Source organism: Erinaceus europaeus, chromosome 11, assembly GCF_950295315.1.
Source record: "Erinaceus europaeus chromosome 11, mEriEur2.1, whole genome shotgun sequence".
NCBI lineage: Eukaryota > Metazoa > Chordata > Mammalia > Eulipotyphla > Erinaceidae > Erinaceus > Erinaceus europaeus.
This window is the reverse complement of record NC_080172.1, coordinates 67435774-67455941: the sequence shown is the minus strand read 5'-3', so window position 1 is coordinate 67455941 and position 20168 is coordinate 67435774. Positions and strand designations below refer to the sequence as shown.

General features: G+C 50.1%; 1 protein-coding gene and 1 long non-coding RNA gene across 5 annotated transcripts in view; one reads left to right on the top strand and one right to left on the bottom strand.

The window, feature by feature from the left end:
* LOC132541395 (uncharacterized) overlaps positions 1-10910 on the bottom strand; it is a 23921-nt gene extending 13011 nt beyond the window's left edge. Inside the window, exons 1-3 of one of the 2 annotated variants that reach the window (XR_009552595.1) lie at positions 10847-10910; positions 9658-9780; positions 2663-3242 (exon numbers count right to left, since the gene is read on the bottom strand). This is a non-coding gene — a long non-coding RNA (uncharacterized LOC132541395). Of the gene's footprint in view, positions 1-2662; positions 3243-9657; positions 9781-10846 lie in introns of those variants that run through there. The other variant, XR_009552594.1, reaches the window with a different exon arrangement.
* Positions 1-20168, top strand: part of CSF1 (colony stimulating factor 1) — a 21845-nt gene extending 1677 nt beyond the window's left edge. Inside the window, exons 2-9 of one of the 3 annotated variants that reach the window (XM_007529350.3) lie at positions 1727-1849; positions 3079-3141; positions 6190-6360; positions 10871-11018; positions 12170-13179; positions 13627-13679; positions 14414-14472; positions 18177-20168. In XM_007529350.3, the coding sequence (XP_007529412.1) occupies positions 1727-1849; positions 3079-3141; positions 6190-6360; positions 10871-11018; positions 12170-13179; positions 13627-13679; positions 14414-14459 (1614 nt within the window). In that variant the 3' untranslated portion in view covers positions 14460-14472; positions 18177-20168. Of the gene's footprint in view, positions 1-1726; positions 1850-3078; positions 3142-6189; positions 6361-10870; positions 11019-12169; positions 13180-13626; positions 13680-14413; positions 14473-15328; positions 16693-18176 lie in introns of those variants that run through there. The other 2 variants (XM_007529352.3, XM_060201925.1) reach the window with 2 other exon arrangements.

Genomic DNA, 20168 nt, shown 5'->3' with positions numbered 1-20168 from the left:
GGGAGGCTGGCGAAGATGGACAGCTGTTCTGAGATGTCTCGACATCTCTGCTCAACAGAGATTCCTTCTAGCTGCCTTAGAGGCCAAGAGAGGCTGGTGGGTGGAAGGAAACAAGGAGGGGGAGAAGAGCCCATCCTGATGCAAGCTACAGTGTTAACCCTTAGGTGTCTGACCAGAACTTCCTGGGAGGCAGAGCTGGGGCTGTAGGTACAGGTAGCCAACCCGCTAAGCCCCCTAGTCACAGACAGCTTCTCATGGCTGGATTGTCTCCTTACCCGTGAGTGAGCCCTCAAAATCTTACCATCCATCTTCAGTGCCCAAGGCAGGATCATTCTCCCAGTCCCCTTCCCCACTGGTCTTTACCTGTATCTATACCCAGAGAAGCCACCCAGGGTGGAAACACATGACTCAGTTTCCTCCAGTGGATCTAAATTGGGGGGTTCATGTTGTCTTCATGGACATTCCCAGTTAGGGCCATCTCCTCAATTGCCCAGCAGAGCCTGACCTCCCACCCCCCATTCTTCACTGCACCCCTCTTCCACATGCCCCTATGTCAGGCCAGCCCTTCATCAGATCCCCATGCTGAGGTATTGGAGATCTTTTCCCTGAGGACCTCCCCCTCCCACTTTATGCCATCAGCTTCTACTCTTTTTACAAGCCCCATGCAACCTCCCTGACATCTCAACCAGAGCTGCCTTCCTCCCTGGCAAGAGTTGGTGGACACTGGGGCTTTCAAGTGCATGTGCTTCCATTTATGTGCTGTGTTTGTCCTATCATCTGTACCACTGAGTCTCCTGGGGCAGAAGGATGACAGAACTCCCTCCACATTGACAATATCTCCCGGAATTTGGTGCTGCCAGGAGACAGCCCTGAGCTGGGGAAAGCCAGCCAGTGCAGGGTTTCTATGCCTCTGAGTCTAGAAGAGGCTTGGGACCAGGGAAAAAGCTGAGGAGACATAAAAGACAAGGAAGGAGGATGAAGGGGCATGACAGACTGCAAGTCAGGATGGAGTCTTTGTAAGTGCTGAAAGAGCAGGAAGTTCACAGACTGGCTGGTTGCAGAACCCAAGGCAGCTCTCATAGACAGGTGCCAGCCAGGAGTGGCCTGGAGCTGGTGCTGCCAGCGATTAATTGGTCAGGTTCCTTTGACACACCACAGAGATGGAGAGAGAGAGAGAGAGAGAGGGAGAGAGAGAGGGAGAGAGAGAGTGTCAGTCTGGTGTGGGATAGGTTCCCAATGAAACTGAGTTTGAGGCCCTGATTTTTCCAGCAGTGGAGCCAGACTTGAGTGGAATCAGGTGGGAGGAAGGGCTGGACCCAAGGGAAATGTCTCCTGCCCAAAGCCTGGAAGGCCACACATAAACTTAAGTTTGGAAGGAGGGGGCAGCTCACAGGGTGCCTGGCTCAGCATCTGCTGTTGCAGAAACAGTGTATATGTGCAAGTCCTGTATATGTGCAAGTCCTCCTATGTAATTGGGGTTTGGGCTCTCAAATATGTTAACTGTGTCCTCAGAAGAAAGCTTAGTAGGTAGCTAAACTGAGAGGCTTCTTGGAAGAGGTGACATCCAGATTGTTACAAGGTTGGGAGCTGCTGAGAAAGCTAGATTTGGAGAAGGTGGTATCCTCAGGCATCATGGAGCATGCATCACCATCAGGGTGAAGTGTTGTTCCTCTGCAGAGGGGGGTGGGATCTCTAGGGGGAGAGCTGATAACCCCCTCTGTCACAGACATGGTTGGGCCCCTGGCTGCTGCTGGCCTGTCTCCTGGTGAGCAGGAGTGCTGCCGAAGAGGTGTCGGAGAACTGTAGCCACATGATTGGGAATGGCCACCTGAAGATCCTGCAGCAGTTGGTGAGTTGGTGCCATGCTCCCCTGCCCTCCTCCCAGGGCAGAGGAGAGCAATCCAGCAGGAATGTGCAAATCCACTGGTGCCTCCTGCCTAGCTCCCCCAGTGCTCCTTTCATTGACCATCTTGAGGTCAAGGCCTCTGTGATCCCAGAGCCCTCCCTCCCCCAGCCCAGAAGCCCTTCTTTTCCCCTCCACAGTCAGCCAAGGGTGGGTTTCCAGATGACTCGGGTTAATGATTGTCTAGAGTGTCAACTGAGGACTCTGGACAAGCTTGCTGGCAGGTCTGCTGGTTCTCAAGGGGACCTCACCATGTCCAGCTGGAGCTTCCAGATCCCCAGATGTACCACTAGTCTGGCACAAGGGCCTCAGCCAGTTCTGATGTGGGGAGACTTCTGCCTAGTTTCCAGGGGTGCTGTCCTCACTCTGCTGGCTGAGATGGCCTATTCCCTAAGGGTGAGCCCACACCTTATTTTAATCATAGCGGGAAAGTTATCAGCAATCCAAATATTGTTCTGGCTGCTGTCAAGATGGGAATACAAGTGACTGTCCTTTTGGTATACCAGGCAGTGTGGGGGCACTGCCAGCTAAGACCAGCTCAAAGGCTTTGAACTTTGAGCCTATAGGCTGAGTCTCCTGCCTCTCCTGTGTCCACACTCTCCCTCCTGCATGTAGCGGTTGCAGCAATTCAGGGTAAACCAGAAGTCCCAGCATTCCCCCAGCTATAGAATCATATGCCTGCTCTGGAGGATGGTGGACCCCCAGAATTTGCACTTTTTTTTTCACCAGAGCACTGGCCAGCTTTGGCTTATACTGGTGAGGAGGACTGAACCTGGCACCTGAGAGCCTCAGGCATGAAAGTCTCTATATAACCATTATGCTACCTCCCCTGCCTGAATTTGCACAACTTCTGCTTGATAGGGGGCTCCCTACCTCCCACAGGAAATTATAACCTGACTCTTCTCTTAGCAAATCCTGATGAGCAAAGTAGCACCTGCTATAATTTATGGAATGAGAGTTAGAAGAAGGCTTACTCTTCCCTAGCCATCCTCTGGGTGAGTGGGAATCATAGGTCTTCCCCTGGCCTTGACTGTCTTTTCAGGTATACCTGGGGGTCAGGGGCTGGAGTGCAGAAGGTAGAGATGGTAGATAAGGATGCACTCAGATGGTTCAGCCTTAAGCCAGCTTGGTCAAGCTGCAGGCTCCCAGCCCTCACTGGCTGTTCTTGTTTTCAGATTGACAGTCAGATGGAGACCTCGTGCCAGATTGCCTTTGAGTTCGTGGACCCAGAGCAGTTGGTGAGTTGTTCTTTACAAAGTCGACTTATTTCCCAGCCTGTATGAACTGCCCAGGGTGGGTATATGTGGCAGTAGAGAGGCAGAAGGAATCCTGGAGCTCACTAAAAATAAAATATATCAATTTTTTAGATTAACAAAAAGGAAGAAATCCATTCAGGGTTTGAAGGTCTGAGAATCCCTGGGCACTCAAATCTGGGGTACTGGGGTACTAGGGTCCTGGGCTAGGCAAAGTATAGGCTCTGCTCCCTTCCCTTTTAGACTCAGCATTTTGTATGCCACGAACTTTCCCTTCTTATAATATCTATTTATTCATTTAAGATGGGGAGAGAGGGAATCAGATCATCACTCTAGCGCAGGGGCAGTCTCAGGAACTCATGCTTGAGAGTCCGTCATTTTCATTTTATCCAGTGTGCCACCTCCTAGGCCACAGAACTTTTCCTTTTTAAAGATTTGTTTGTTTCTGTATTTATGTCTATGTTTTTGAGAAGCATGGCACAGCTCTGGCATAAGGTGGTGCTGGGGTCTCTGGGACCTCAAGCAGGCAAGTCTGGTATGCTGCTGGCTATCTTTTCTAATTGAATCCTGAAAGGACCACTATGAAGTTCACAAAATTGTGCTTATTGTCCTGAGGCTTGCTTTGAATCCATACAGGCTGGTTCTGTGTCCTAAAGCAGGCCAGTACTTATTCTGGGTCCTGTGTTTTGCTTAAAGAAGTCACCTGCATCTTGCAGGTATACCAGCAGCCAGGAGTCAGTCCAGCTCCTCCCTCCCTCCGCCCTTTCTCCTCCCCTACCACCAACTAGCCACCAAACCACAGATATTGCCTCCTAGATGCTCTGGAATCTACCCAACTCTGCCTCTATCAGTTGCCTTCTGAACAATTTCAAGAGCCACCTAACTGGCCTACCTGCTGACAATGCACCCCTGTCTTGCCACTAGGGGGAGCTCTCTGAACTCTAACCTGTTACCTTTATTCCCTCCCCAAACTTGGCAGGGGTCCCCCATCACCGCCCCAGCTTTGGGAGAGACCAGAGTACATAGTACTCTCTCTAGGAGAGAGCCTAGAATGTACAAACTCCCATCCTCATTGCATTACCCTGTCTACAAGCCTCCATTCCATGCTACAAACAACTACACTAGCTCCTTTGATTTTTCAGTTAATTTTTCCTGTAGTGATTCATAGGGGTGAGCAAAAGTCTAAGATTTCAAACAAACACAGAGACCTGTAACACCCTTGAAGCCACCACTACCTACACTCCTTTTCAGTCTGTTCATCTTTCTGTCATGTACAGAATTGTCAGGACACCCAGATGACACTGTCTCTGAGCTTTTGCACTCTTGGCCCAGGTACACTTCCATGAGCACAAATAATAACCTCAGAGTTTCACTCATTTGTTTATTGATTTGGGAACAATGAATTTGCTGATCCTGACAGATGTTCCCCTCTTTACTTTCTATATATATATAGAGAGAGAGAGAGAAAGAGAGGCTATATATATATTATATAATATATATATGTATATATATATATATATATAGAGAGAGAGAGAGAGAGAGAGAGAGAGGTTAGTTTGGAGATGGCACATTGGATAAATTATTGGATTCTCAGGGGCCGGGCAGTAGCACAACTGGTTAAGTACACATGATGCAAAGTGCAAGGACTAGTGTAAGCATCCTAGTTAGAGCCCCCGGCTTCTACCTGCAGGAGGGGTCACTTCACAAGCAGTGAAGCAGGTCTGTAGGTATCTATCTTTCTCTCTCCCTCTCTGTCTTCCCCTCCTCTCTCTCTCTTTGTCTTATCCAACAATGATGGCAGCAATGACAGCAATAACAATAATAACAACAACAAGGGCAACAAAAATGGGGGGAAAATAAGTTTGTTAATTCATAAATAACAGTAACTTTAAATTATCTTTAAAAAATTATTGGACTCTCAAGCATGAGATCCCAAGTTCAATCCCTGGCAGCACATGTACCAGAGTGACATCTGGTTCTCTCTCTCTCTCTCTCAATCCCTCTCCTTCTCCCTTTCCCTCTCCCTCTCCCTTTCCCTCTCCCTCTCCCTCTCCCTCTCCTCTCCTATATTTCTCATGAATAAATAAATAAAAATCTTTAAGAGAGAGGGAAAGTAAGCTGGGTGGTAGCACACCTAGTTGAGTGCACATTACAGTGAGGACCCTTATTTGAGCTCCCAGTCCCCACCTACAAAGGGAAAGCTTTGCAGATATTGAAACAGTGCTGCAGATGTCTCTCTGTCTCCTCTATTTCCCCCTTCCCTCTTGATTGCTGGCTGTCTCTCAATAAATAAAGATAATAAAAATTTTTAATCAAATTAAATTAAAAAGTAAGACAGAGTTAAATTGAAAAGTGAGAAGGTAGAGATACCTGCAGTACTGCAGCATTGCTCCACTGATCATGAAGCTTCCTCCCTGTAAGTGGGGACTGGTCAGTTGAACCCAGGTCCTTGCACATGGTAATGTGTGCACTCAACCAGTTGCATCAGTGCCTGGCCCTCACTTACTCACTCCCCAACAGACATTTATAGGGAGTTTGTCAGAGCATGTGCTAAGAATCGGGAGGTCACAACCTTCTCTTTAGGGACACAACATCTAGAAGCTATTGTTTGGACCGTGAGGTGTTCCTCAGTACCTGGATAGTTTGGAGAGGGAAGGGAAAATAAATAATAAAGAACTTTTTGTGAAGACAAGATAGGCTAGAGTCAGAGACAGAAAGAAGGAGGCTCACCAGAATCTCTACTCCCTCTGCACACCCATTCTGACTAAAGCCTGGTCTCTTAGTAGCCCCTGGTTTCTCTGATCATAATACACATATCCCCCACCCCCACCACCAGTCACACCAGATCTCAACAAGGGAGAAGGAAGGGCAACTGAAGGCATTGTCCTTACTGGGGTGACATGAGCTCTTCCCATAGAGGCAGGGCAAGCTGCAGCCTGCTGTCTGCCTGGATTGTGCGGGGGTGGGTGGCACATAGCTTGGGTTCCCAGGCTGCACTAGCCAGACCATAAACTCCAGGCTCTTATCTTGCAGAAAGATCCTGTGTGCTACCTTAAGAAGGCATTTCTCCTGGTGCGAGACATAATGGAGGACACCTTGCGTTTCAGAGACAATACCCCCAATGCCATCACCATCATACAGCTCCAGGAGCTATCCCTAAATCTCAAGAGCTGCTTCACCAAGGACTATGAAGAGCAGGACAAGGTAGGAGGGTCTCCAAGTCAGGGGCACTGGGTAGGGGCAGAGGGGATTCAGGTGACACCATCCCTGCCCACAGGGAGAGTGCATTCTCTTGACTGGGAGAACTCTGTCCTCACTGTCTGATTCATTTATTTATTCCACCAGCTTTTTCTAAGAACTTTTTGTTTATTTATTTTTATTTTCATTTTTATTTTTACCAGAGCACTGCTTAGCTCTAACTTATGGTAGTGCTGGAGATTGAATTTAAGGCTGTTGGTGCCTTGGGCATGAAAATTATTTTGTATAATCATTATGTCTCTCCAGCCCTACTAATAACTTTCTGGGCAGGAGACATAGAGATAATCCTTGACAATCTCATTTTTATTACGATTTATTTTATTTATTTCACAAGAGAAAGACAGAGACTGAACCAGAGCATCACTCTGGCATATGAAATGCCAGGGATTGAACTCATATTTGTACATCCATAATTCTTCCACTGCACCATCTCCTGGGTCACTTGACAGTGACTTCATGAGCAAGAACTGTACATGTCCCACCCTTATGGAGCTTATAGACAAGTGACGATGTAGCCATTAAACAGGCAGTAAAGAGGCTGGGTAGTGGTGGTGCACCTGGTTGAGTGCACACATTACTATGCTCAAGGACCTGGGTTCAAGTCCCCATTCCCCACTTGCAGGGGGCAAGCTTCACAATCAGTGAAGCAGGGCTGCAGGTGTCTATCTTTTTCTCTTCTTCTCTACATCTCCCTCCCCTTTCACTTTCTCTCTGCCCTATCAAATTACACAGAAAGAAACAAATGAAAAAAATAGCTGCTGGGAGAGTCAGATTCATAGTGCTAACACTAAGCCCCAGCAATAACCCTGGTGGAAAATAAAAAAAATAAAGTAAAATAGACAGTGACATCAACATATATAGTTGCAAACCACAAAGACTATTCATTCACTCATTCAGAAAATAGCTACTTGAATAAGTACCTACTGAGTGTCTACTGTGAGTGTCTACTGTATGCCATGGATTGTTCTAGATACTGGGCACAGTTGTAACCCAAACAGGTCAAACTTCCCATATTCATGCAGCTTGCATTTGGGAGTGACTTTTGGACTAGTAGTAGCCACATTGTAGGAATAAACCAGGGCAGGAAAGACTGTAAGGAAGTAAGGGGGTGAGTCATCAAGGAGAACTGCTTCTAAGAGGGAGAAGTGAGATTTTAGTGGCCTGAGTGGTAGAACAACCTGTTGAGCATCACTCTGGCCTATGTATACCAGGAACTGAACTCAGGACCACATGCTTACAAAGCACAAGGATCCAGGTTCAAACCTTCTTTCCCCACGTGCAGAGAGGAAGCTTTAGGAGTGATGAAGCAGTGTTGCAAGTATCTCTCTTTCTCCCTCTCTCTTTTTTTAAGATTTTTAAAAATTTTATTGTATTTATTTTTATTTACCAATGAGAAAGATAGGAGGATAGAGAGATAAAGAACCAGACGTCACTCTGCTACATGTGCTGCTGTGGATTGAACTCCGGACTTCATGCTTGAGAGTCCAGTGCTTTATCCACTGTGTCACCTCCCAGAGCACTCTCTTTCTCCCTCTCTGTCTCTCCCCTCCTTTCTCAATTTCTGTCTCTATCTAATAAATAAATAAATAAAAATTAAGGTATGAGAATTCAATTTAAGGGGGGGTATAGAGTGTCTGGAAAGCAGGTATAATGACTAAATGTTGAACTCTCAAACTTGAGGTCTTGCATTCTATTCCCAACATCCCGTGAGCCAGAGGATGCTCTGACTCCCTCTCTATCTCTTCCTCTCTCGTAATATATATAAATCTAGAGGATAGTTGAGGAGCAGAGAAGATAGCCTAATTGTCATGTGGACAAACTTTCATGCCTGAGACTTCAAAGTTCCAGGTGCAGTCCTTTTCATCACTATAAGTCAGAACTGGTCAGTGCTCTGGTACATTTACCATATATATATGGTAACAAGGCAAGGAAATCTTCTGAATAAGGGAATACTCATTTGTGGTCCAAAGATGAGTAGGATGGAGCAATAAGGCTGTGAGAATATTCCAGAACAAGGAATACCGTGCACAAAGCACTAGGTGAAATGGAGCATACGTACATTTCAGGGACCCAAAAACTGGTCCTGTGACCAACACATGCCTGTGAAGAGGAAAGAAGAAAGGGACCAGATCATGGTTGGGGACATAAAAGATGTGGAGGCAATGTCTAGGTGATTGAGAGAAAGCTGTCCTATAGCTACTGCATCAGCAAGCCCTGTTGGTTCTTTTTTCATACCTGTCAGAACACGTTTCCTGCATTACCCTAACTCAAGCCCCCAGTACCTCTGCTCTGCACCAGAGCACCCCCCCCCCAGCCTCACTTCTGCTCTCTGCATCCCACTTTCCACACAGCAGTTAGAACGGACACAGAAAGAAAGAAGTAGAAGAGGGAATGTGAGCTGAAGGGGGGACACAGTGCATTAAATCTGTGATTTTTCCAAGGTTAAAGTTCTTAAAAATCACTTGGGGTACTTGTTTAAGGTGAAGGTCCCCACAAGTATCCCCTTAAAGAGTCAAATTTACTGAGTCTGATTCAGCATGGGTGCAGGGGGAGGAGTGAGGAGCAGACTCAAGCAGAAAGGATCCAGGCCATTTTGAAAGCCTCCTGGGAAGACAACAGGGGAGTTAGCACTTAGAGCTCCAGAGGAGGAAGGCACAGCCACTGTGGAGAGAGGTGCCATCAGGGCCGCCCCATCTCACATCACACTAGGGTAGCCTCCAACTGGGGAGTTTTCCTGTGTTCTCTATGAGGTGAGGGGTGAGACAGACCTGGATTTCTCAAGAAAGGCAATAGCAAGTCAGCTGACCTCTTTTTTGAGGACAGTTCTGGGGCGGGGAGGCTGGCACGGACTGTTGTTTTGACTTTTCCCCAGGACTGGATGAGCCCAGACCCAATGGCTCATGGGGCCCAGCAACACCAAGCAGGGTGGGAGCCCAGCCCAGGTTTGCACATTCACACGTTCATGCTTTCATCTATCTGATCTGCACAGGGCACAGGCAGAGGTCCTGCAGGGATGCCAGAAGGAGTTGATAATCCCATAAAGCCCACAGCTGTGCCCTGTGAGCCCAGTTTGATAAGAACTTGGTTGTTGATAGTCACTGCCCAATGGGCTATAGATAGAGCCACAGTGGTGTGAGAAAGGCCAGGTGGGCCTGGGACTGAGCCCCCCCAAATTCCAGTGTTTTGGAAGTCACTGGAAGGTTAGGGAGATAGCACAGTGGTTTATGTAACAGGATTTCATACCTGTAGTTGTGAAGTCCTTGGTTCTAACCCCAGCAGAAGTGAGCAGTGCTCTGGTTAATGATGATGATGATGATGACAATGACGGTGATGATGGTGTTGGTGATGTCAGTGGGAGGAGGGGAGCTGGGTAAGGAGACAGAAAAGGAACTAATCAAGAGGTGTAGAGAAAAGCAGAGTGTGTAGAACTTTTCTGAACTTTGTTGGGTGTGGGGGCCTGGGTCCTATGAACAGAAGGGAGAACAGCAGCTCAAAAGATAAGACTAATGAGGGGTGGAGGAGGGGAGGAATAGCTTACTAAGTAGGACGTCTGCCTTGCCTTCAGTGTGGCCCAGATTTGAACCCCCAACACCACATAATAAGTGCTTCAGTGGCACTCCCTATATCTCTCCCTATCTGTTTCTCTATATATGTCTGTCTGTGTATGTGAATGTACACACACACACACACACACACACACACACACACACAAAACATACATGGGTAAAAAAAAAAAGTCAGCCCCAGGATGGTGAAATCACACATGCAAGACCTCACTTCCAAGGCTCAGGTGACACCAAAAAAATACAGCCTTGCTTCTTTCAAACACAGCTATGCCTGAGAAGCTTCCATGTTCCTGTTACCTGCTCTAGCCCATGCTCCATGGCACACAGCATGGTGATCTAGAACTCGATTCTTGAGCCGACAAGAGAACTTACTTGTATAATGCACCTGCTTTGCTATGCATATGACCCAGGCTCAAGACTGGCCCCTACCACACTGGAGAAATATTCAGTACTGTTTCTTTTTCTATTTCCACCTGAAAAAGTTGGCCAGAAGCTATAAAACCCTAGCAGCAACTAAAGCAACAACAACCAAAAAAAAAAAAAAAAAAACAGCTAGAGTCTTAGCATTTTATCATCCACCTCCCAACAGCCCTTTAGATTTTCTCTTTGCCGACCTTTCTCAGTTGCATCTCTTGCCTCAATCCTCTTCTGTAGCAGTGCTGAGACTCTAGGCTTTTTAAATCTTTTAACATTTCAGCTTCTGCCCTTACTCAGGACCTTGGTACATCTGTTCCTGCAGCTTGGAGAGTTCTCTCCAACACTGCCACTTCTCCTGATTAACTCTTGTCCCTCTGGTAGTCAGGCTTTTAGGGGGAATTCCCTCAGGACAAACACACTGGGGATCTGGGGTCAGGACTCACACTCACCCAGGGGCCTTGCTCTCTTTCCAGGCCTGCGTCCGAACTTTCAATGAGACACCCCTCCAGCTCCTGGAAAAGATCAAGAATGTTTTTAACCAAACAAAGACTCTCCTTAAAAAGGACTGGAATATTTTCAGCAAGAACTGCAATGACAGCTTTGCTAAGTGCTCCAGCCAAGGTAAGAAACTGAGGTGCCAGCCAGGAGGGGAAGAGGAGGGCAGAGGGGAGGGAGTGGGCATATGTGAAGGAGAACAGGAGTTGAGAGGTGAAAAGTGAGGCTTCAGGCCTCACCCTAGGAGGCAGCCTGGCCACTGCTTGTGCTCCTTGTGTGTAGACGTGCTTTCTTGTACATAGGTGGCTTTGTGTCCCAAGCACATGTCTTTCGGGACATGTGTGTGCATGCACACCTATGTATCTCTGCATGTTAAGACATCAAAAAGGACCATGCTAGTGGCCATGGGATCACAGTTGGAAAGCCCCCCCACCAGAGAGCCCCAGAGTATGGATACATGAAGGTCTCATGGGGGGAGCAGAACAGGGGGGTCCTTGCCCAAAAGCCCAGCTGCGATTCGCCAGACACCCTGACTTCACAAGTCCCCAGGATGCCTGTGTGTCCCCTTCAAGAGATAAAACTGGATTTGAAGTCTGAGCATCATCTGAACACTCTCAGTATCTGTCCAGCTGCTCACGTGTGCGCTCCTTGTGTCCTGGTCTCTTCAGCCTGTGCCACACACACCCTTCTACATTCACCTTTGCCACCAGAGCTGGAGGCTTGGGCTGTGGCCTGCCCATGGCCAAGTGTAGCTATGCTGCCTCAGTCCTGAGGCCTCGAGCCTATACCCACATGTGGTTGTGGTTATGCCCTACTGGCTGTGCATGAGCCCCCCTCACTATTTTATGGCTGATATGGTATTTGAGGGAAGCTAGCAAGGGTGCCTTGTGTTAGTGCTAGAGGCCGCAGCTCTGTCTTCTGGTCTTTCTGTTGCTCATTGCTGGCTTAAACAGTGAGGACCCTGCTATTGGCTGCTCTTTGATCTTCCCTGACCCTAGTCTTTGCATCTTACCCTCCCTCCCACTTTGCTTTCTGCCCATGAGTCGTGTCTGTACCTTTCATGTCTAAATCTGTGTCATAGCATACGTACCTGTCTTGTCCTTTCCTGGCCTTGGGGCTGAACCAGGGGAATAGGGGACCCCCAGATCCATATCCCCCTCTCACTCCTTGCCCCTCCCCCACCCTACTATGGGAAAGCTGTGCTAAAGGCTGGTGACTCTATCTCCTTCCCATCTCTCTCTCTCTCTCTTCTTCCCCTCTCTCTGTGGTTCTTTCAGATGTGGTGACCAAGCCTGATTGCAACTGCCTGTACCCCAAAGCCACCCCTAGCGGTGACCTGGCCTCTGTCTCCCCTCAGCAGACCATTGCCCCTTCCAAGGCCCAAGTGGCTGGCTTGACCTGGTCTGGCTCTGAGGGGGTAGAGGACAGCTCCCTCTTGCCTGACAAGCAGCCCCTTCACAGAGTGGATGCAGGCAGTGCCAAGCAGCGACCCCCCAGAAGCACCTGCCAGAGCTTTGAGACGCTGGAACCCTCAGGGGTCAAAGGCAGCCCCACTGGAGCCGTGCTTCCACCTCAGCTTTCTGCCACCGAGGCCCCCACTCCTGGGATGGAGGACGCTCTTATCTCGGAGCTGACTACTAACTGGGCCCCAGAAGAGGCCTCCGGAGAGGCCAGTGAGGGCTCAGTGCTTGTAGGTGCAGAGCTGTCCTTCTCCAGGATGAGAGAAGGCAGCACCCAGGCAGAGGGCGCCAGCGCTGGGGCCCCTTCAGCATCACCTACACTCCTGGAAGCAGCCATGGGTTCATGGCCAGTGGACAGAACAGGCACCTCCTTGCCCATGGATGGCCCTTCGAGACCCTCTGGCCAGGCCTGGCGTCACATACCCAGGAAGAAAGGCCGCGCCTCTGCTTCACTCGGGGACCCCCAGGATTCTTCCCGGATCCCGGCACTGTACCTCCCAGGCCTCAGCAGTCCCTCCACCCTCTCTGCCCAACCAGGCCTCCCCAAAGGCCATTCTTGGGGCAACATGCTGCCCTTGAGGGAGCTGGAGGGCAAGAGGAGCACCAGGGACAGAAGGAGCTCCCCAGATCTGGAAGGAGGACAAGCAAGTGAGGGGGCAGCCAGGCCTCCCACCCGCTTTAACATGGTTCCTTTGACTGACACAGGCCATAACAGCCAGCGCTCCAACCCCCAGCTCCCTGGATTTGTTTTCCACCTGCTGGTGCCCAGCATCATCTTGGTCCTGCTGGCCGTCGGCGGCCTCCTCTTCTACCGGTGGAAGCAGCGGGTGAGAAAGGCTTCGGGAGGGAAAGGAAGTGACACAGCCTCAGGGACTGTAGGGAGAGTGGGGCTGGGCTGTGGTTCTGCAGGAACCATGAGAGGCTGGTAGAAATGGAGTGGGATGCAGGGAGGGTTTATTCAGAAAGGGGGTGGTGGCAGATCTCTGGCTATCAGGTCAGGAGGAAAGGAAGGAGCAGATGAGAATATTTTTGAACCCACAGCAGGATGAGAACCCATATGGGAGGAGAATCAGGGACTTGGGTGTGGGGATTAGACCCACCCTGTCCAGGAAGGTGGGGGTGGAGAGGCAACTGACTCAGGCATGTCCAGCTCTTTGACTTGGTTGATCCCCATTTCTGAGTAGCTGGGGGAGACTTGTAATTCTCTCTCAGACTCCCTGGGCAACCCCTCAACCCTCCCACTCTCTAGTGATCCTGATTTTTCCTGTCCTCAGAGCCATCGAAAGCCTCAGACAGTGGATTCCCCCATGGAGCAGCCTGAGGGCAGGTGAGAGTTGGGTGATAAGGATGCGGTAGGCAGTGGGGGTCTGTCTGGGGGTCTTTTTCTTCATTGTAATTGAGGCAGAGTTCTACCACTTGACCAGAGAACAGGGAGATCAGAATGGGATGGGAGTGAGGTAGGCAAAGAAGAAGAATGTTTCTTTTTCTTTTCTCCTGCTTGCTTGCTTGTTTGCTTGCTTCCTAATGCCCTGACACTGCTCAGCTCTGGCTTATGGTAGTACAGGGAACTGAACATGCAACCTTGGAGCTTCTAGCACAAAAAGTCTTTCACATGATGACTGTACTATCTCCCTGGCCAGAAGAACATTTCTTTCCTAAGTGCCTAGGATTTTTCCTGATTTCCTCATAGTGTTAGACACTTCAGGCCTATTGCCTGGGAGATGGCACAGTGGTTAGAGTGCTGAATATTTAAATATGAGATCCCAAGTTCAACCCCCAGCATTGAATGTGACAGAATGATGCTCTTATTCTCTCTCCTTCTACCATAGATAAATAAATAGATTGATAAATAAGTCATAAAAAGAAACAAGAGAAAAGAAGGCAGGCAGAAAGAAAAGAAAAGAAGAAAGGAAGGAAATTGAGAAAGGAAGGAATTAAGTTATGGGCCTTCTTAATGAATGGTTTAGAGCACATGTTGTGAGGACTTGGAGAAAGCTTGGAGGCTCCCTTGGTTCCCTACCCCTGCTAAAGTCTTACGCCAACCCTGTGCTTTGCCCACAGCCCACTGACCCAAGATGAAGACAGACAGGTGGAGCTGCCAGTCTAGAGGGCATGCTAAGGTAAGCCTCTGATTTGGATCGCTCTCCACCCTTTCAAGTTAGCTACACCCATTTCCAGTTACCTGGACTTGTTGACAGTACCACCAACCACCCCGAGGCCCATAGACCTGGCTCCCTCCCCTCTCTCCTCACCCTTCCCCATCCCTCACCAGGATCTGCAAGCCCATTCCATTTTGAGTCCCAGGATCTCCTCCCTGCCCTCCTTTCCTTTCACCCCAGGTGGTCATGCATGATTATCCCTGATCTGGGTTGTTATTTTCACACTGGGCTTCTGGTTTTGCTGCCACCACCCAAAACAGAAGATCTCAGATCCTCTTGCATCACTCTGCACCATCCTGGGGAATTTCAGTAACTTGTGTCTCCTGTCACTTCAAATCCAGCACCCTCACTGTGCCCTCCCAGCTGCCTGCATCGCCCATCTCTCACCAGATTCCCCTTTGCTTGCACTACTTGGGTCTTCCCTATGGCCAAGATCATTCCTACCCACTTGCCTACCTCCCAACTCACAGATTCCTGGCACCATAGAACCTTAGTCTTGAAAGGTGGCTTAGAGACCCTTAGCCTAAGCATCCCTTCCCATGGGGGTGTCACACTGCTGATGGGTAGTCAGCTAGCTTCCAGTCACATGCACTTAGCCTAGGCCAAATCCCTGCCCTACCCAATAGCTCTGTGAGGAACCATTCCCCAGGCAGGGCAGAACTGGCTTCCATACCCAGCCCCACGTGCACCTGCCTTCCCACCATTCTAATGGGAGCCCTCGGCTATTTAACATCAGTTATCCACATCCCTGTTAAGAGTTCTCTCAGCTAAGTATGACCACGTCCCTCAAACCTTCCTTATATGATATGGTTTTCAGACCCCTCACCATCCTGGTCGCCCACCTTTGGACACTCGTTTGTCACTGTCCCTCTGAACATGTGGCGCCCAGCCCTGGACACAGTGCTCCAGATGTTGTCTGACCAGCTCAGAGTACAGTGGGACTGTCACCTTCCTTATCTGGACAGTATTCTTCTATTCATTCATAAAGATCACAATGGCATTAGTCTTTTTTAAAAAAAAATCATGCTATTCATCATAAGACTGTCATATGTTGAGCTTGTGGATTTAATTTTTTTTTTAATGAAAATGCAGGAGTTAATGAAGTCACCTTGTTCAAGCCAGCATGGTGGTTTCTGTCCATCACCCAAACCTACTACAATTGTGTTAGGTGTTAATCCTGTCCCTGTGGCCCTGCCGAGGGTCTCCTGCACATCATGAGTGCTTCCTATTGTCCTCATCCCGTGTTATTGATAAAGATGTCACCTTGTTACACCTTACTTGGCTCCTCCATTTTAGGAGGCCTGTGCCTCCATCCCCTACCACAATCTCACAGAAAGCCTTCCAGATTGTTCCTATTGTCCCAATTGCCCCCCTTGAGTTCATACTGTTCTGCTTTTTTTTTTGTATTCAGTTAATACTATATCAATATGCACTTATTTGGATGTTGTTTGTATGCATTTAAATTTTTATTTTGTGTGTATATATACATTCTGTAGCCCCTAAGAAGACTGTAAGCTCCTTGTGAGCAGGGACTGTGTCTTCCACCCTCCCTTCCCCTTATTTCTTTTACTCTCCTGGGCTCTAATACAGAGAGGGCTTCTCCACACTAGCCAAGAACAGTAGATGTTGACTGACTTGCTTCAGGACTGACTGGTCAACTGACCCTGGCCAACTGCCTAAGGGATTTGAGCAGGTTTTTGACTTAACAGTTGGCCATCTAACTAAGGGACTGTCTGGCTGGTTGGCCAGTTGTCCAGGTGACTGACTGAGTAGTCTACAAGCTAGGGTGTTGCCTCCCTGGCTCTGGTTGATTACCTAGGTAGTCAACTGGCTGAGTAACTGGTTGACTGCTTGCCTGATGTGCAGAGCAGCTGGCCTGGTAGCTGGTGCCAGCCTTTCCAGTTTCCAGTCACACCCTGTTGTGCTAGGATAAAGGGCTGATAGGGCCACAGTCTCTGGATGCCAGCCCATTCCCATGCTTCAGTGGGGGAACAAGGGGACCCATAAACTGAGCGGGAGCTATACTTATGCCAAATATAAGCAAGTGTCTTGGGGCCTTTCCATGTGCAGAGTGCCAGGTCCAGGACACTCTTAGACAGATAGGGAACCTGGTAAATGTTCCAAACCAGATCTAGAAAAAGTGAGAAGTCAAGTACCTGAAACCCTGAGGCCAGAGTCTGCCTTATCCCTAAGGTGGGTGGACCCGTGATGTGAGAGTGACCCAGAACTCCCAACCTCCCCAGCACTGGTTAGCAGAAGCTGGACCAAAGAACCTGGAAATTTTGTGTCTCAGTGTTGCATGACCCTCTGAGTGTCACCACCCTCCCCCACTGGTCTTGGCCTTATGCACCATCTCCTCTGACTCCTGCTCCCCTTTCCTGTTTTCCCAACCTCTCAGATACTCCCCCAGCCTCTCAGGTCCTCCCCAGCTCTCTTCTCCCTCCTAGAGGGGGCATCTAGCATGGAGTCCACATTCAGACCCCCACTTGGAAGAGAAAACCTGACCCTAGGTAATCTCTGAGCCTCAAGGTGATTCAGACTGACTCCTGCTCTGATGAGAAGGGACAGGAGGGAAACAGATGGAGAGGCTGAGGGAAGAACCTATAGGGAAAGAAAAAAGAAAAAAACTCAACACCAGCCTCTTCACTCTGGGAACCAAGAAATGGGAACAGTGGGCTGGAGCTGGTCTGCTTGGTTGTGCTTCGCTCCAGGGCCCTCAGAGGACCTGTGGCCCAGTTGGACTGAGCATGGCTTCTGGCCAGCTAAGGGTCCCCTCCCTCTGGGGCCTGAGAATAGGCTGGCAGCCAAAAGCCATGATCCTGTCTTCCCTCCTCGCCCATCATGGCTTTGCCAGTGGGGCCTGTGGATGGCCAGAGAGGGAAGCTCCTCACACAGGGTCCAAAGTCAGCATGCTGGAGGGAGTCCAGGGGATTTCTGCTCTGGGAACAAAGCGTTCCAAGGGTGCTGGGCAGGGGGACAAAGGTGGGGGTGGGGTGGGGAGTGCTCAGAGCCCTGACTCCCATGGATGAGGAAGAAAGAGCAGTCCCCTGGCTCATTTGGAAGGAGCTGAGTGTACCAGAAGGCAGAGTGGAGGCTGTCTTGTCCCGGAACTGCCTCTCAGCTTGCCTTGGTGACTTCAAGTCTCCCTCTTCGGTGGCCTCTGCTTCACTGCCCCTAAGTTCATGTGTGGTGACCCTATGTGGTGTGGAGGTGGGAGTGAAAAAGTCCTCTTTTGTGCTAGAGTCAGCAAGACTCATTTTGGGGGCTCAGCAGATAAGACCAGGAACACATCTGACCAAAGGAGGGGTCTGAAGACACTTAAGTGCCCTCTTTCTGATCCTTTTGCTTGAGCAATCGCCCACCTTCCCCCTGGGCCTGCTCAGATCTCCCTCAAGCTCCATCCTTCCCCAAAAGGAGGTAGTGGGTGAGGCCAGTCTGGCCAGTGGCTTGGGCAACTGCCAGAGAAAGCTGCCTGGACCCTTGTGGTATCTGGGGTGGCAGGGATGGAGAGGGAGTGATGAGGATGGGGGTGGTGGTGGTGATCTGCCTGCAGTACTGCCACCGACAGCCCACAGGAAGGTTTCATGCCCCCACACCTGCCCCCAGCCACCCCACCTACCCTCACTCCCGCAGGCCTGACCCACCTTTCTTTCTCTCTTCTATAGCTGGATGCACAGGACAGTCTCTCTGTGGCAGAAGACATCGTGGGGGTGTCCACCACCACCCTTCCCTGGCTGATCTCCTGGGAATGTGGCCAGCCCACCATCAGGACTCAACAGCACGGCCGGACTGGGATCCCTCTGCCCTCAAGCCTCAAACTCTGGACTTACAGAAGGCTGGAGGAGGCCCCCCCCTTTGCTACTGATGTTTATCGTGAGCCCTGGAGGCTCTCAAGTGCTTGAGGGAGGCTGGCAAGTCAAGCCAAGGACCTTCTGCTCCTTTGCCTCTCTGGAGCTGCGTTCTGTTCCCCTAAACCTTCCAGACCCACCCCAGGACTTGGGACCTGGAGGTCCGTGGACTGTGGGAGAGCAGGAAGGACACCAAGGAACAAAAAAGCCCTTGCACTCAGAGGACCTGCCTGGTGCCAAGGAATCCGAGCACCAACGAGCAGGGACTTGTCTCTGGAGAGAGAAGCAGGGCGGGATGGCGCTGGCTGCTTTTCCCGTAAAGTACAGCCCAGTGAGATGGCCTCTGGGCCTTTTATTCTTAACCTTCAGCCCAGAAGGGTCCCTACTCAGCAGTGCTCTCTGCTGACCACCTGGTGGAGAGGGGAGGCCAGGCCTGGCCTCTGGACTTGCCCGACCTGGCCTGTGATGCCAAGAGGATGCCCATGCTCTAGCCTCAGCCCCCCGCCTTCCCTCCAGCCCTGTCAGAGCTCCTCGTGGAGGCTGTGCGGAGGCTCCCCTCATGAAGGAAGCCAGCCATTGCACTGTGAATACTGAACCTGCCTGCTGAACATTTGGGGAGCCCACATCCTCCCAGCGCCCCCTGCCTCTCCCCAGCTTCCCACACTGAGAGCCCCAGCCAGCCCTGCCTGCAGCCAAGGTCAACTGAGGAAGCCTCTAAGCCTTGACCTTCTGCCAACCTGGCAGTGACTCTAGGGGTGGACAGTGGATGGGAAGACCGGTGGAGTCACCAGCCAGAGCTGGGCTCTCGGCTGCATGGTGTGGTTCAGCCAGATTTCTGCATCTTGCACTTTGACATTCCCAGGAGGTAAGGGACTCGTGGAAGGAAGGATGGGACAGGCAGCAAGGGAGGGTGAAGATGAGCTTCACCAGAAAGTGGGTCTTTCACATCTGTGGTGTGCCCTTGAGGTTGGGGGAGGCACCTGTACCCCTGGTCCCCACCTCCTTCCCATTCAGGGCCTCTGGCCCACACAGAGCTGCAGGGTTGCTGCCAGTGGTACCTGAGCTGTCCCTCTCCAGAGCCCCATGGCAAAGCAGGAGCTCTGTCTTCTCAACCTGCCCCCTACTCCAGGGGGCAGTAGTGCCTCCAGCTGTCATCCAGTTCCCACCCTGGGTGGAAGAGGTACCAGGAGAGGACAAGCATCTGTTCCCAGGCCTGCCTTAAGGGCCTCAACTTCCTGGGCCAGTCCATAACTACCAGGAGGGCAGGGTACCAACCATCCTTGGTCCCTTTGTGCTGCTGTGTCCCTTTTCTCCTGTTGCCCCAGAACCCCCACTAAGAGGTCCTACTCTATTTTCCTGCCCTTGAAAGTGAGCTCCACCAGCCCCTCTGTCTCCTGAGAGCCTGCTGCCAGGCTCCTAGCCAGAGGCTCTCCTGAACTAAGAAATGCGCAGAGACAAGAGGAAGGAAAGGAAAAAAGGCATTACCTCCCCGTACCCACCCCTAAACATATTGTATTTTTAAAGTCAAGAATGCAAACCCTACCCGTTGCAAATGCTCTGTGTGAGCACTGCGTGACATGGGAGTGGCGGGAGCTCCCAGGGTCCAATCTGAGTGCTTCCCCCCAGCTCCCCAAACAGGAATCCCTTCTTTTCTCTGAGAAAGCCGAGAAGGAACATTGACTCACACACTGTGAGATTTTGTTTTTATACTTGGAAGTGATGAATTATTTTATATAAAGTCATTTAAATATCTATTTAAAAATAGGAAGCTGCTTATATATTTAATAATAAAAGAAGTGCACAAGCTGC